This window comes from Rattus rattus, chromosome 2, assembly GCF_011064425.1.
Source record: "Rattus rattus isolate New Zealand chromosome 2, Rrattus_CSIRO_v1, whole genome shotgun sequence".
Taxonomy (NCBI): Eukaryota; Metazoa; Chordata; class Mammalia; order Rodentia; family Muridae; genus Rattus; species Rattus rattus.
Window position 1 is genome coordinate 225,929,782 of NC_046155.1, and position 17,547 is coordinate 225,947,328.

Sequence of the window (17,547 nt, forward strand, 5' to 3'; positions counted from 1 at the left end):
CTCGTTTTTTTAAATGAAAAAACTAAGAAAGTTACTTAAAAAATAAATAAAGAAATAACACAACTTGTAATTTGTCTTAGAAAACAATGAAAATGAAACATCTAAGAAATGAATAAAGTAAATTAACAGGCAATAGAGTCAAGAAAATTTAGAGAATAAATCATATTCCTTCAGTCGTCAGAACTCAGAATTCCAAAATCTGGAATATAAAAATCTCTGCACTGGGTTAGATATTAATGAAGTAGAACTGGAAAAACAGAGGGCATGTTATCTGGAAAGATGAGGAACTAAAAACTCATCAAACAAAACAAGGAACCTCTCACAACACAGCACAAGACATGCCTGAGTGGCCTTGTTTGCTCCTTAGTGTTCTGCCGTTCCAAGGCTGTGACTGAATTCTGTTTGGAAATCCAAGTGTTCTTTCAAAGCGAAGCCTTGCTAACATTAGTGTCCACGCCATGGTGTGCTGCTGAGCCTGACAGCTACCTGCTCAGAATCACAGGACAGGATTTCATTTAGGTTTCAGGTGTCTGATGTAATTCTTGTTTTAACTTTGGTGAAATACTAAGTTGTTCAGTTAACTTATCTAAGTTAAACACGTAGTACTGAGATGACAAAGACGACAAACTTTATACATTTTTAAAGTGCCTGGAACTATCATGTTTTAAGGGACAATCTTTTCTTTATTTAATAAAAATTGACCTACTAAAATGTTAACTTTCATTGAAGGCCACATCTTGACTATATTTTAGGAAAAACTATTGCCTATGATTATAGGAAAACTTCGAAAAGCTTTACAGTAGCTTCTAAGTGGCTTGTATTTTGGCGTAGCTCATAGTACTTTCGAATACTCAGGCAACATCCCAGGTTTGCCACCCAGACACTTAACCTCATACAGATGTTCAAAAAAGAAAGAAAAAAACAACCAGAGGAATACTTTTTATGATGCTAATAAGCCTGTAAACCCCTATCAGGTTCAACTTTTATTTTAACTTCAAATTTGACATTTTCTTTTAACATTACTTACCACATTATTGATCTCAACTCAATTTTTGTAAAATATAGCCATCATATTTAAGATTTTATGTATTAGGACTAAAACTGTTTCACTAAGCAAACACATTCAAAGTTTCAATTCCCCTGTCTTCCCAAGTTGCTTTCACATGAAGGAATGAGGGCTAAAATGGCAGTGATATCCACAGCATTTAAATACTAACTACCAAGAATGAATTATGTTTTCCTATCCAGAAATTCATGTAAAATTCCATTTTGTTCCTATGTCTATAATTGTAAATTTAAAGTTTTAGTAAGCATCTAAAACTGGGCATCTAAAACTGACTGCATGAATAATAGGCTAAGAAAAACAGCTCAATTCTGCTTGACTCATTTGGTCATGTCTAGAATGCTTGACTATTGTCTTTTGCCCCAGAATACATTAAAAAAACATTTATTTGAACAAAATAAAAAAGTAGAAAGTTTTCATTGTACGTATGCTATTATTAAAATATCCATTTCATTCAGTCAAAAAGAAAAGGTCAAAATAAAAAGTTAAATGTCTCAATGTGGAAATAGATTTAAACTTACAAATCAGGAATTTTTAAAAGTTCAAACATAGAACAAAAAATTGCTTATGCTGTCCAACTATAGAAACATTCTTCAGAAAAGTTTTAAAAAGCTAAGTGATATCCTGTCATATTTGACTCTTATTTCTACCTTTCGGCAGAAACAAAATGGAGGTGGTGGTGGTGTTTAAATGCAATTCAGCCTCACAGTTGAAAAGGAATCTAAGCACTGAAATTATCAATTCTGTTAACTGACAGGTGAGGCAAAACAAGGGATTAATCTTTACTGCTACATTTGGCCAAGACAAATTGCAAGCAATTGGTAATTCATCAATAATGCCCAAGGAAGACCTCTTCCCACACTGAGTACCATATACGGGACATATGAAACAGTACCTGCAAAGTACTCTCAAAACAATGTAGAAAGAAAAGATACACTTGAGTTTTCACATTAATAGCCATTTCAGCTTGCCAAAGCCAGAATTTATCTAAACAAATCACTTAATGTCTCTGTCTTCAGAACTTACTTTTAAATACTGACAAAGTATGTTTGTTTTTTAAAAATACGTACATTACACAAACATGGCATGAATCAACTGGAAACCTATAGTTTTGAATATTTCATTATCACACTTGATGTTTACAGAAAGACACAACTCTTATTTTCTGAGAAATATGTGAAGCAAAACTGTGGAAATGTTTCATAAAGATTATCAACCAAGACAGAGTTCTTCTTGACATCATTTTACAAAGACTTTGAAGTTTCACATTTTTAAATGTCTTAAATGTCTTGAAGTGTTTTATAAACATCAAAAGTATAACATTTTTAAGGCCCCTCAAAAAGTCAAACCCTTTGTATTCTGAATATTTGAAGTTTATTCAAACAATATTCCAAATTCAAACTTATAAGTGAGGTATATTTTCTTTTCAAACATTAGATACCTAGAAAATATGAAATACCATGAAAAATGTCAAGTTAAATTCACAGACTTGCTTTCTTTTAACTTTAATCTGTCATATAATACACTGTGCCATGACTCTTCAGATATGGTATTTAATGAAAAAAAGAACTGTGTGACCATTTTTTTGCAGACGAGTTGTAAGAACAGAAAATAAAGTATCTTTGTGAGTTGTTTTAAAACATGAAGTCATTATTGTGCCTTTATGTGAGTACTGTATTTCACTTGTGATCAATAATTATAAAAGTGCCAGGAAAACCTCATAATAATCTTATGGCAGTGTTTCAACAACTGAATGTACTGTGTGAAAAATCTATGCAACAAAAAATTTGAATCAAAGTTTTGCTTTTGGATAGCATGGGCTTCAATCCACAGAAAACAAAGAATTAATTTTTTGGTCAAGATCTTTTTGTGTTTGAGAAGCAAAAATTTTAGAATTTAAACGTGCACACCATTAATACTAACATTATGCAAAAAAGATTAGACTATTCATCCTGCCTATCACGTTCCAACAATTTCACACATTTCAAATATTAAGGCAACATTTTTCCACCTAACAGTACATTATAAAAATATATGTCACTGCAAAACAGTACATACATAGTGACAATAAGTTTGGCTAGTTGTAGTCTTTAATGCACTAATAAAGTGTCACATATTACAAAGAACTGATGCCAGCTGCTTGCATGCTGTGCAAATGAAGTCACAGTTTTACAGTACGGGCTTTAAAACTGAGCGCAGGGAACGTCCTTCTTTTGTGAGTTCTCGAGTCACGCACATACATGGCAATGGGATTGCTTCCTCCCGCTTCTCTATAACATTGTAACTGCATTTCTTCAAGTGGTCAGCCATGCTCAGGATGTCTGCAAACTTCCAGTCATTAACAGAACAAAATGCAGTACTGAATCGCCACACCTAGAAGAAAAGTCTACTTCAGATTTAAATAATCCAACAGACAGGGGCTCAAAACACCCACCCTTTGCTCTACTCTAGCTGCATGCATTGCTCTATGCTACACAGACACAAAATAGAAAGGTTCAAATAGCTAAAAGTTAGAGAGGGGCAAATCCACTGTGATTTGTGCTTGTCAAACATTTATAAAATAGCTATTAGTTAACCAATAAATAAACTTTAACAGTAAAAATAACACCAAACCAGATATACTGAAGACTTTTTTTAAAATATCACTTTATAAATTCACAGCCACTTCCTAAAGTAAAATATATTATATACCCTATTCAGTTGGCTGTACACAACTATAATCTAGAGATGGTGATGATACAAGTGTCTTCCTCTTTTCCTCCCCAGCTTTTTATTCCATTCCTTTCACTCCATAAAGTAGACTAATAATACTTCCTAGACCAGCGGTTCTCAACCTGTGGATCATGACCCCTTTGAAAACTGAACCACCTTTTCACAGGGGTTGCCTAAAACTATTGGAAAACACAGACACTTACTTTCCAGTTCATAACTAGCAAAATTACAGTTATGAATTAGCAACAAAAATAATGTTATGGTTGGGGGTCAGAATAACATGAGGAACTGTGCTAAAGGTCACAGCATAAAAGGGTGAGCACCACTGTTGCAGACTATTATGTAGTAAAGTAGCTTCTTTCATTGTTTACCAGCAGGAACAGTGGCCAACGATAATAAACACAAACAGCTGCTTCTATTTATAGATGGTCCTGAAAAATGACATTCGTGTAATTTTTTTGCAAAGACAGTCATGGTAGCTCACACTGTCACTCTCAAACTTAAGAGGCTAAGGAAGGAGGATTGATCACCAGACTGGGCTACATGAGCAAGACCCAGTCTTACAACCACGAAAATCCTACTTCAAGCAATGCTGTTGTCAAATCTTATTGGTTCAACAATGCTGTGGCCTCTCCTCATTTTTATACCTAGTGCTTCCTGGATGTTAGAAGATAAACATGAATGCAGAGTAAAACTACCTGAAAAGCACGGTTGAAGCAGGAGCCGCTCAAGCATTCTAGTGTATACAAATGTCTAATTGATAAACCACACTGTAAATACTCCTTTGGTACATGGCAGAGTTGGTTCTGGGACCTTCTCAAATATCAAAACTGTGATGCTTATATAAAATGATGTATTCATTTCTTCCCATAAACTTTACATCGTGTCTAGATGACATATAACACCTAATACATGTACGTGTTGTGTGGTTACATCACATTGTTTAAGAAATAACAACAAGGAAAGTCTGTGCACGGTCAGTCAATTTTTTTCCCCTAAGTACTTTTAATCTGCAGTTGGTTTAATCTATATGACAGGAAAGCTACAAGGACAAAAGGCCAGCCCCACATGCTAGCCAGTGGCTACTCTAGACAGGGGCACTAGTGTGAGGACAGTGTGCACTACAATTTCTCAAGAAAGAGACTAATAAGGGCTTCCAATGTAGTCAGATGCCTTAAAATTCTATGAGAACAGAATAATTTCTCAGCTGACAACAACAACAACCCTCGCTGCTGTCAAGCCTGATAGCACAGGTCTACAACCCCAGCCTCCTAGGGGATGAGGCAAGAGGACTACACATTCAAGTCCTGTCTAGATTACTGAGCCTCGTTAATTTAGTACAACTCTCGATTAGAGTACAAAGGAAAAAGAAAGCTGAGAATGAGCTAAGTGAGAGAACTTGCACAGCACAAGGAAACCCCCACACTCAAGCTCAAGCACTACATACAATAAATGAATATTTGGTAAGTTACAGTTTCTTTTGTAAAGTGCAGGGAGTAGTAGGTTAATGAAAGAAATGTACAATTGCCTACCTAGCACACTGCAGGCATTTAAGTATAGATATCAGGGAAATATATCCAAAAGCTTTAAGGCAAGAAATGAAACATCAAAACTTTAAGGAGAGTATGAAGTCACAGGAGGAAACTGAAGAGGTAAAGATTACGAGACATTCTGGAGGTTCCTCAGAATATTGGACATTGACCTACCTGAGGACCCAGCTATACCTCTCTTGGGCATATACCCAAAAGATGCCCCAACATATAAAAAACACATGCTCCACTATGTTCATAGCAGCCTTATTTATAATAGCCAGAAGCTGGAAAGAACCCAGATGCCCTTCAACAGAGGAATGGATACAGAAAATGTGGTACATCTACACAATGGAATATTACTCAGCTATCAGAAACAATGACTTTATGCAATTCATAGGCAAATGGATGGAACTAGAAAATATCATCCTGAGTGAGGTAACCCAATCACAGAAAAACACACATGGTATGCACTCATTGATAAGTGGCTATTAGCCCAAATGCTTGAATTACCCTAGATGCATAGAACACATGAAACTCAAGAAGGATGACCAAAATGTGAATGCTTCACTACTTCTTTAAAAGGGGAACAAGAATACCCTCGGGAGGGAATAGGGAGGCAGAGTTTAGAACAGAGGCAGAAGGAACACCCATTCAGAGCCTGCCCCACATGTGGCCCATACATATACAGTCACTAAACTAGATAAGATGGATGAAGCAAAGAAGTGCAGGCAGACAGGAGCCGGATGTAGATCTCTCCTGAGAGACACAGCCAGAATACAGCAAATACATAGGCGAATGCCATCATTAAACCACTGAACTGAGAAAGGGACCCCCATTGAAGGAATCAGAGAAAGGACTGACAGAGCTTGAAGGGGCTTGAGACCCCATATGAACAACAATGCTAACCAACAAGAGGTTCCAGGGACTAAGCCACTACCCAAAGATTATACGTGGACTGACCCTGGGCTCCAACCTCATAGGTAGCAATGAATAGTCTAGTAAGAGCACCAGTGGAAGGGGAAGCCCTTGGTCCTGCCAAGATTGAACCCCCAGTAAACGTGATTGTTGGGGGGAGGGCGGTAATGGGGGAAGGATGGGGAGGGGAACACCCATATAGAAGGGGAAGGGGAGGGGTTAGGGGGATGTTGGCCCGGAAACCGGGAAAGGGAATAACAATCAAAATGTAAATAATACCCAAGTTAATAAAGATGAAAAAAAAAAGTTTAATGTTGGAAAAAAAAGATTGAGATATTTTAAATGTATCTCTGAGGCAATGGACAAATATGATGATTTGAGCACTGCATCAATTATTAAATATATTCCAAAAGATATATTTGTCCCTTTCATACAGAGACTATATTGGAGAAGAACCTAACTGAAGCAGAAACTGAAATGAAACTGTGGTAGTAATCCAGAAAGAATCAGAAGTGAAATGGTGAAGTGAGCCTGAGGTACCTGAAAGGACCAACCAACTAGAATTTGGGAATAAAGGGGACAGAAAAGGGTCAACCCTAACTCCCGAATTTCTGGTTTAGGCAGCTTAATAAACAAAGATGCTACTTCCTGAGATTAGGTGGGTACAGGGGAAGAATAAGCTAGACATATTGAGTTTGAGGAGGAAGCTGTGGGGTAATCAGGCAGAGATGGTCAGTGGATGTTGGCATATTATGGTTAGCTCAACAAGAAAATAGGAGCACACTGATCAGGAATCTGTAAAACATATACCAATGTAATCTTCAAGACCAGATTTCTGTAGAAATTTATACTACTAGAAAATAATTCATTCCATATATAAGTACTAGTAACTAAAGACAAAAGCAATTACACTGTCTTATTCCAAAGGATGAAGACACATCTATCTAGAAAATTTAAATGCTCACATATACCTATCTGAAGAAACTACCACCAGAACTCATTCTTGGGGTGTTGTTGTAAAAATATAAAAAATAAAAAAGGTATCTTTTAGGGTTGGGGATTTAGTTCAGGGGTAGAGCGCTTGCCTAGCAAGCGCAAGGCCCTGGGTTCGGTCCTCAGCTCCGGAAAAAAAAAAAAAAAGAAAGAAAGAAAAAGGTATCTTTTACCCTGCTAGGTCCAACACCTCAGTGCCCCAAGATATCTATCTGCTGGATATCTTGGCTGAAACACATCCCAACTCTGCAGCAGCCCAGTGTCTCCTGCTGCCACACTTTACTACACTCAAACCATCACATAAAAGAACACACAACACAATAATCTTTGACCCAATTGATAAGTATATAAAGCCCAGTACCATCCATCCTTTAAAACATTAATAACCTATAAACAGAGCGGAATCTTAACATCACCGGCCATGGCGTTTCACCCACTCCTCCTCTCTCTCCCTCCTTTCCGTTCCAGTCTCCTCAGCTCTTCCTTCAAACTTCTCTTCCACCCATCCTTCTTTCTCCTCCAATGACAGGCCTCCTTCTATCCTGTACCTGCCCCTCACCTGTGTTTTACGAATTCAATGGGGAGAAGGTTCTGCTGAAGTCACCAGATTCCTGAGTGACTAGTCAGCTATCCTTAGGGCAGTGGAATTAGCATCAAAATACAGATAACTCTAGGGCAAACCAAAACATGGGGGTAAAAAATTGGTCAAAGTCTCAAGAGAGCGGAAAAGCAGACTTTTTTTTTTTTTTTTTAAAGACTGGAGCATTGAGTAAGACAAAACCTAAGGGCCAAGAATAAAGTTCCCTGATTCTGAGTGCTGTGCAGCCAAATACTGTTTATGCAAGTTGTTATATAAAGATTCCTATGACGCGGGTCTTTAGTTGCAGATACCTGTGAGGTCTTGGATAGTGCTCCACACAGAAGAAACTAGGCAAAAGCAGAATGTAGTTAAATTTAAGTCTGCTTAAATTTCCATATCAATTTTCTCAATAATATACGTGCTTCTTTTGCCCTAAATCCAGAGTCCCCACAAATGGTAACAAAGTCTCTAAGCTTTTCATCTAACACTGCAGCCTCACCCACCCATTAAGGCCATCATTGCCCACAGACTTTGTTGGTTACTTACTTACTAGGGTGACTGTGGTAATAGTTACATTTTTTTTTCTCATCCTGAAAAAGACACCATTAAAAATAGAGACAATTGAAGGTCCAAGAAAATCCTTTTCTGGGTTCAACTGTCTTCTGCTGAAAATGTTTCAGTCAAAATTAGAATAGGACAAATAGAGACATGGTCACAAAAGTTGTTAGAAAAGAATGGAAAACAGGGTTGGGGATTTAGCTCAGTAGTAGAGCGCTTGCCTAGCAAGCGCAAGTACCCTGGGTTCGGTACCCAACTCCAAAAAGAAGAAGAAAAAAAAAAAAAAAAAAAAAAAAGAATGGAAAACTGCTCACAAATATTTCAACAGAATTTAGATTCAAGAAATCTATGAAACGCCAGCGACTGCTAAGAATCCTAATGACCTCAGTCTTTTATTAACACTTTTAAAGTACGTCATCATAATGACTTAGTACATTGTAGGATAAGGTCATTGTCAAAGCTTATTAGATACAATGTATCATAGCATTAGTTAAGTGTATACTTTATGTTAAGAAAGGCTGATAAGTCAAAATTAAACTGACCTTTTCTTTTATCTGCCAGGATGAATTTCCTTCTGGATACTTCTTTTTCCCCCACTGCAATATTACCATTCCACGAGACTGAAGTAAACTGCCACAAATGTCCCTCATTAGCCTGGATACACATGCAAGCTGGCATAAACTGAAGCCATCAAGGAAGCCTGCAATATGTTGGAGTACCTCAAAAGGGAGACTACTTAGATGGTCACTACGTAATCCCAACACACAGTTTCTAGAAGGCTCTTCTAATGCTGTAGATATACATGGCTGAACTCCAAATGACCTTAAATGGCGGTCATGTATGATCTTTGCTCCTTGTGTTGAAGGGCAAAATCTACGCTGAGAATACGTACAACCATAATAAGCTAAAGGACACCTCTGCTCCATCCATCCATTGAGTCCAGCGTGAATGTCACCATGCACGTTCTTAAAATGGGAAGAAAATTCTTTTCTTCTAAATAACTGTCCGCATACAAAGGTAAACATTGAACGCTGCTTAGGCTGGTACCTAGCAACACATTCCAAAACTAAGTCCAGCCCAAGTGTCTGAAAAGGGCTTGGATTTGAAAGCTGTGGATTGGCATGATCACAAGCTGAAGCTGAAGCTATTTCTCCAACCATTGTATTTGTAGCTAATATTGCAGATGGAAGTGAAAAAGTCTGTGTCCCAAAGTCAACGTGATAAACATCAACCATGCGGCTATCAGATATGCCCCTCCCACCTGGAGAATCTCCCAGACAAAACAGTAATGCTGCTGTAATCAGATCTATTCCTTGGAGGCCCATGGGATCTTCTGCAACCTCTAAATCTGAAGTATCGACTGCTTTGTCTTCCTTTGGTATATACCATGAATTAGAAAGAAACTTGAATGAAGTCGCGCTACTCAAAGGTGAACCATTAACATCTTTCGAGTCCCCTAAGTCTTTTTTCCAGCACAAGTCCTCCTCCTCATCTTCGTCCGGCATGAGGATATGTTGATAGGTACTATCTGGCAAAGCACTTACTTCCCTAAGTTGTTCTGCTACTAAAAGTGAACTGGGAGGTTCTGAAGTACCATCAGCTTCCACACAGTCTCCATTTGTTATGTTACTTTCTGTGGAATCACCATGAAAATTTTGATCCTGGTCTTTGACCTGTGTACACATCTTTTCCAAAGGAAAGCCATTACAAAGAGCAGAAGTATCGTAAGAACTTGTATTTAAGTTGCATAATAAATCACTTGAGCCATTTTGTTCAGCCTGAGCATTCTGACTTGTACCAGTATAATCAATTCCACCTACTGCCCCTATCTCACCCTCATCAAGGTGATCCTGGTCTTTCACGTTTCTGTCCTGGGAGCTTTCTCTGTTACTCTCCTCATCCATTTCATTTGTGGTACCATGGAGACTTGTATTTAACATGCCAATATCTCTTGTGGCAGAGTTTAGGATATCTAAAGCAGCAGCCAAGCTTCTGGTTGTTTCTACAGTCGCTTGATAAAGTGCACCATATGACTCTTCGTCAGCGGACACCAATCCATTAGCACGTGGTACTTCCTGAACACTTGAGTTCACTGAGATCTGTTCTCTAGGTTCAGATATTTTACCAGTTGCTTTTGACATCATGGTGGCTACTTTGAGAGATTCCAAAAGCATTCTTTGATCTTGAAGGGCCAAAGCCATGTCTAACTGTGACACTTCATCAGCATCTCTGCTTAGACTTTCATATGACTTGCGGTCTGAATAACTAACGGGCCATCGGTTCCATTCCATAGTACAGCAAACCACACTTGCAGGACACATTTCGAGATGTTCAGCAACTTTATTTCGTGCCAGGGTAAATGGACATCCAAAGTTACTATTTAAGCAGGGTACTCGTTCAAAAGGACACAAGAGTCGATGCTCATCAGCTTTACAAGAATGGAAGACTGCTCCACAAACCAATGGACAACCAATCAAGTCACAGGAAACGCCAGGCTCTGGTCTGGTCATACACCTTCTACTGACACAGTTCACACAGTGTGAGTGCTGCTGTACCTCTTCCTCCATAATGGCCAGTCCAACTCTAGTTTTTGAAATAGAAAAAGGTAAAGTACATTAGACAAATAAACAAAATCAAAACTGCATAGTAAATCACACCACTGATATGCTTATTATTGAGAATGAAATACATAAAGTGTATAAAACATTTTGACATGATTAATACATCTTAAAGGAACTTAAGCACTTAGAATACTCAAAATATAGTAAGTACTGTATATTAAATAAATAAATTCTAACAACAGTGTTATTGTTAGCACCTGACTTTTAGAGAATACTAGACTTTAGCTTTTCAATTTCAATGAGCCTGACTTTGGTATGCCTCACTGCGGGTCCCTCATCATGTTGCTGAGAATAGTCTGCATTTCATTATGACATTTAGCCAAGATTTTATTAGTGTCTTTCCTCCCTTTAAACACATGAATTCACGTTTATCTACTTTATCTACTGACCTCTTCTATTTGGTCATAATAAACTCTACAAATTATCAAAGGTTTAACTAAAATATACAGCAACTTTATCAGGAAAATACTGGATCATGTCATATTATGGGACCAATACAATAGAAGGAAAATGGTAAGAGAGAAAACAGTTCACATAGAAAAGGGCTAGGCCAGGTAAATTGGTAAAGAGGAGAAAGAGAAATTCATTTCTAAAGTAACAGCATATGAGTTGATAAAACATGTTCAAAATTCCTAATATTAATAGACTGTGATGAAATGCTATAAAGTTCTGAGAGTGAGCCAATCATGAGTGGTATGTGTTCGTCAATGGAATTCAGTCTTTTAGTAAGTTTAGGAAGTAAACATCACTGATAATTTAAGGGTAGAGAAACAGTATCCATCAAATAGATCTTAAAACTGATCATTTCAACATTTCATCAAAGTTTATACCAAAAGAGAAAGTATAACCAAAATATGCCAATTTAATTGTAACTGCGCTTATTAAATGCATGCTTTCCCTAAATCTTTAACTGCTCTTTTTGTTTCTATTGGCGGTGAGAAGTTAACTAATTCCTATCTTTCGCAGGCATCACCTAAATGGCTGCTTTATTCTTTCCTCCTCCAGCTCATCGCCTTTGCCGTGTCCTTAGAATTACTGACTCCTGTCGTGGACTGTTAATCCTTTCCCTACTTCCATGCTGTCACACTTACGCAATTTCCCTTCTACCTTTCTTTATAGTCTTTTCTTTAAATAGTACTTTTCTTCAGGATTTCCTGTCAGTTCTTGTTCACACTATGCATTCTTTCTGGCTGTGTTAGGTTTTTCCAACTTTCATTTACCCTCTATAGGATGAAAACTCATCTATACATCCTGCCTAAAAACCTTCCAAACTCCAGACCTCTAGAGCTATTTCCAGACACAGAACACTCTTGAGTTTCAAAATAAATAGCCTCTTCCACTGTAGACTGAAGAGGCTATTCAACTCAGCGTTTTGCAATCTTAATTATCCTGTAGTGTATAATATTCTAAATTTAAAAATTGTAGCCTATTTTCTTCACTGAGTGCATATGGCTGCTACATCTCTGGCATGCATTTAGATAAATTCTAGCTTGGTTTCAAGTAGGTAATAATTCCACAAACTGTTACAACTTTTTGTCTGGTTGAAGACTAACATTCCTCAAACAGAAATAATAAAAGCTAAACTGTTACTAAAGAGCTCTTCTTTATTAGTAGAAAAGTCTTGAGTTGATAATGTGATTTTTATTCAATGATGCCATGTAAAACAGTACACATTCAACACCAAATTATGTTTAATTGTGCTTATAAATAGCAAAGAGTTTCTCATGAAGTCCATAGGCAAGTGTTTACTCTAAATTTAAACTGGTTGTACTAAAAGAACCACAAGAGAGGAAATGATAGATTAATTAAAGGAAAGATTTATAGCTGAAGCAATGAAAAGGTTTAATGAGAATTAAACCTCACTGAGGCGGGGTACGTGTAGAAACAGCTGGAGCTTTCTCATTTTACAACAAGGCTGAGTTTATCTCACATGCTAGAGGATGGACTTGCCTGTTACCAAGAGAGAAATCTAAAAACAAGCAGTGTTTGGAACATGGTGTGGTGGAACACTTTATGTTATTATCCACACCACCACACAAGCACACCAGGCAAGCACAGCTTGGTAATATCACTTAGTTGAAAGGTGTTTAAGATAATACCCACTGCGGTCCGCCTCACCTGCAAGGACAGTAACAACTTGCAAAGGTAAATGCAAAAGGATCTCCAGTTCAAAATTAAGTAGCCTCTTCCGCATTACCCCTCTCTCAATAAAAACGTTATGAAAATGTAGCCATAGCAACATGTTTATAGTATTTTATTGCTTTTTGAAGCAGACTTAGAAAAAAATTAATATAAAATGTACACTCCTTTTATCCTTAACAAATACAAAATCCATTTCTTACAACTCAGAGAAAAATTGTGTTCAATAGTAGTAAGTGGCTGCTCAAGGTCATCTATCTAGTTAAGAGCAGAGGTGGGGACTTGAATGCACATCTTATCACTATTCATGGGACTAGCAGACATGTTTACTTATAAAACTTTAAGAACATGAGGTAGCTCTTCAAAACCTGGTGATTCAATTTTAAGATGTTCTCTGATGAATGAAGATTACACAATTTTGCTTGTAGTTTAGTCTTAACACTTAATCACCTTGTGATTAGAGCTAGTTAGTAAAGCACATTACATTGTTTTGACCATCTGTTTTAAATATGAACATATAAATTTAACCATTCTCGACATGTCTATACAAAATAGGAATCTAGATCAAGTCCATTTTATAAATATGCAAAGAAATAAAGTTCAGTAATAGCCTTTCTGGGGACAGAGACTAGCTTTTAAACTTTAAAGCTCTTCCAAATTTATCCTGTTTCGAATCAAGGTCACTATTATAAAATTTAAAATGCCTTCACACGGTATTTGAAATTGTTCATGAATCCTGTGTAACGGGTTTTTAAAGTTGAATCCTTAATTTATCAGTTAAACAGTGACACACCAGACCTGGTAAAAAACACTGTGTTAAAATTATGGCTTCAATAGGGTTGGGGATTTAGCTCAGTGGTAGAATGCTTGCCTAGGAAGCGCAAGGCCCTGGGTTCGGTCCCCAGCTCCAGAAAAAAAAAAAGAAAATTATGGCTTCAACTTTGAAATGAGCTTCATTGATTAAACTCGATGGCCTTTTTAAACATACCCAAATCAATTTCTATTATGATACACTTAAAAAAAGTTACTAAAAGTTTCATTAGACAAAAAAATTATTTGAATATGATGGAATTTTTACAATAAATTCAGTTTTCTCTAAGAGAAGTTGGTTGCCAACTCATACCCTGTGGCTGACTAGCAATCCTTAGACATGGCATCTCCCATACAATAAAACAAGAGCTTCTCATTTAAGGAACAAAGACAGACAGTGCCTTCTACTATTTCTCAAAATTCACTAAAATAAGGTGATGATATAATCATATACTAGCACAAATTTAAAATATGCTAAGAAAAAAAGGTACTTAATACAACTGAGGCTGTTTCTAATGCTTACCTGTCTCTAACAGATGCACACGAGACACACACTTCTCCCTCACTACTATATGCCATGTGTGCCAACTCTAGTTTCAGCTTGTGACCTTCCCCTAGAGCCCAAAGCAAGGCATGGACCCCTTACAAAACACAAGCTACTGTGGGCTGCACTTTCTATGGCAGTGCTAAGACAACTGAAAAATAAAGCTTTCTTTAAAAAAAAAAAAATCTCTACAGGTAAATGATAATCTCCAAGAACCAAATGCCTGCCCATACACTCTTTATGTTCCCTGAGTTCACAACTATGCTTCCATTTCATATGCACTTGGGTAATTAATTATATGAATGAAAGAAGAAATCCAAGAAAATAAAATTCCCAGGCATTCTTGATTTCATGGAAAATATACCAATGACATGATTAAAAAAAAAAAAGTACAAATCTAGCATTAGAAAATAAGTTTAAAACAAAACACTTCAATACATAGTTAATGGTGCTCAAACACTAATATGTCCCAGGCATATGGAGATAAAACCTAACGGTCATCAAACAGTAACTTCAATTTTGACCTTAAAAAAAAAAGTAGAAAACTGAATATACAGAAAAACTCCAGGTTTACAAAGGAATGTATGGGTTGTTACCTGTACATGTATGTACAATGCCTGAGCAGAGCATGAAGGGAAATAACTTCAAAATCTGAAGTGGCATCAGCAGAGCCTACTGCTTAGCATTACATTTATGTTATTAGAGGAAACAATTCTACTAAACATGTTCTAATGAGGCTGGTGTGTGTGTGAGTCTTGTCTAATTATAAGGGAGCTTATTACCAGAAATTAACAATTTATTAGTTATGTGTCTCAGGAAAATTTTATCTTCTGTATAGTCAGAGGTACTAGTATGTAAAAAACAGAATACTTGCTGATCCACTAATCAAACAGATGCATTTAGTTTTGAAGTTAACAAATCTATACCTCGGTCAGTTTATCTGCTTTTAAAGGGGTGGTGTGGTGGTGTTGGTGGTGGTGGTGTGGTGGTGGTGGTGTGGTGGTGGGTGTGGTGGTGTGGTGGTGGTGTGGTAGGGTGGTGGTGGTGGTGTGGTGGAGTGGTGGTGTGGTGTGGTGGTGTTGGTGGTGGTGTGGTGGTGGTGGTGGTGCTGGAGGTAGTGGTGTGGTGGTATGGTGGTGGAGGTGTGGTGGTATGGTGGTGGAGGTGTGGTGGTGGTGGTGGTGGAGGTGGTGGTGGTGGTGGTGGTGGTGGTGGTGGAGGTGTGGTGGTGGGTGGTGGTGGTGTGGTGGAGGGGTGGGGAGGGTGTGGTGGTGGTGGAGGTGTGGTGGAGGTGGTGGTGGTGGGTGGTGGTGGTGGTGGTGGTGGGTGTGGTGTGGTGGGGTGGTGGTGGGGGTGTAGTTTGGTGTGGTGGTGGTTGTGGTATGGTATGGTGTGGTGGTGATGGTGTGGTGGTGGTTTGGTGGTGGTGGTGGGGAGGTGTGGTGGTGGTGGTGTGGTGGTGGTGGAGGTGTGGTGGTGGTGGTGTGGTGGTGGTGGTGGTGGGTGGTGGTGTGGTGGCCAGATAGGGAGCTCAGCAGTAGAGCGTTTGCCTACCAGATGCAAGGGCTTGGATTCTGTTTTGAGCACAGTAAAAACAAATCACAACCAACAACATCAAGCAGTCAAAGCTGTGGTGGTGATGGCTCCACATAATGAAAATTAGATTCCCGTGAAATTTCCAACTCAACCCACTGATTTTCTAGCTTCATTATACCTGCTGAGGTAACACATAAAACACCTGGACCAAAAGCAACTACAGGGAGGAAAAGGTTTGTTTCAGCTAACGCGTTCATTCCAGGTCACAGTTCATCCAGGGAAGTCAGGGTAGGAACTCAAGCAGAAGCCATGATGGAATGCTGCTTTTTTGCTTGCTCACTGTCTGATGCTCAGCTAGCTTTCGTGTGTGTGTGTGTGTGTGTGTGTGTGTGTGTGTGTGTGTGCACGCGCGCGCGTGTGTGCGTGTGGTACTGCTCACAGAGGGCTAGGTCCAGCCCTGACATCCTCACAGAGTGACCTAGGTAATTCTTCAATTCTTCAATTAAGGCTTCTTCTCTCAGACTCAAGGTTTTGTCAAGTTGACAACTGAAACTAACCAGGCAATGGCTAAATGAGTTATACTCTAATTATTTTATTAAACTTTGCTTCTGGTTTTATAGAAGAATGAGCTAATGATATGGAAACTTATTTTCATGTTCTTATCCCCCCTGGATGTAACATAATCAAAACATTTCAAAACTGGTCATGGTTAAAATTTTGAAGCTAAAGTTCTAACTACTCACAATTTTCTCCCCTAAATACACAAATGGAAAAATCATAGCCTTGGATCAGAAATTAAATTTAATATTCAGTTGAGAACCTATTTAAACAAATGGGTAAAACCAGGTCTACTCAAGTGACAGGAAAGACTCAGTCTAAGAAGGCAGGAAGATGAGCTTCTAGGAAGCCTCAGCTTTTGACCTTGAGGCAATTGTTGTCCTTTAAAAGCAATCCCGACTTCTGAAAAGTTGGCTACAGTTATGTCTGTGTCCACTAGTACACAAATATAGTAGCTCTGCTTTACACAATAGTCAGATTTACACAACTACTTTTAAATGTTACTTAATGTATAGTTTACTAAATGCAGTAACCATTATATAAGGCACCATTCTACCCAGTGCTAACATTAACTAGTCTGTAAAAAAGAAAAAAAGCAAAAAAAAAAGAAAAAAGAAAAAAGACATCTTTTTGTTTAAAACAAAAACCAACCAGGTTTTAACTGAAGTACATTCCGATGTAATACTTTCCTACTAGTATGCACATATACAAACAACTACTTCAGTTGAATCGCACCTATCTCATCATAATTAATATGAAGTGTAATATTTTCTCAGTCCTTTTAATTTAAAACTTTTATCCTTGAATATAATGCATAAATGCAATGATACTCTCCAAGAAAATGCCTAGCAAGAATAATTCCTTCTATTAAATAAACAGTAGTCTTAAAAACTTATTTAGAAGACTATCCAAGTTACATTTTAGAAACATGCTATATAGTAAACACATTAACTAAAGCCTGTTTGTCTGACCTTAATGCACCTCTC

At 37.8% G+C, this 17,547-nt stretch overlaps 1 protein-coding gene across 1 annotated transcript; it reads right to left on the reverse strand.

Annotated features, from left to right (window-relative positions):
• Window positions 1–937: 937 nt before the first annotated feature.
• Fbxo30 (F-box protein 30) lies at window positions 938–11,939 on the reverse strand. Its single transcript, XM_032894980.1, has 2 exons — window positions 8,896–11,939; window positions 938–3,436 (listed from the first exon to the last, which is right to left on the reverse strand). The coding sequence occupies exons 1-2, from the start codon at window positions 10,918–10,920 to the stop codon at window positions 3,233–3,235; spliced, it is 2,229 nt and encodes a 742-aa protein (XP_032750871.1). The 5' UTR covers window positions 10,921–11,939; the 3' UTR covers window positions 938–3,232.
• Between the last annotated feature and the right edge of the window lie 5,608 nt (window positions 11,940–17,547).

Bases quoted from the DNA above. Each gene is read 5' to 3' on its own strand.
- Fbxo30 (XM_032894980.1), bottom strand. From the start codon at position 10,920: ATGGAGGAAGAGGTACAGCAGCACTCACACTGTGTGAACTGTGTCAGT. The intron at 3,437-8,895 runs GTCAGTTTAATT...CTTTTCTTCTAG, and splicing joins CCTGGCAGATAAAAGAAAAG to GTGTGGCGATTCAGTACTGC.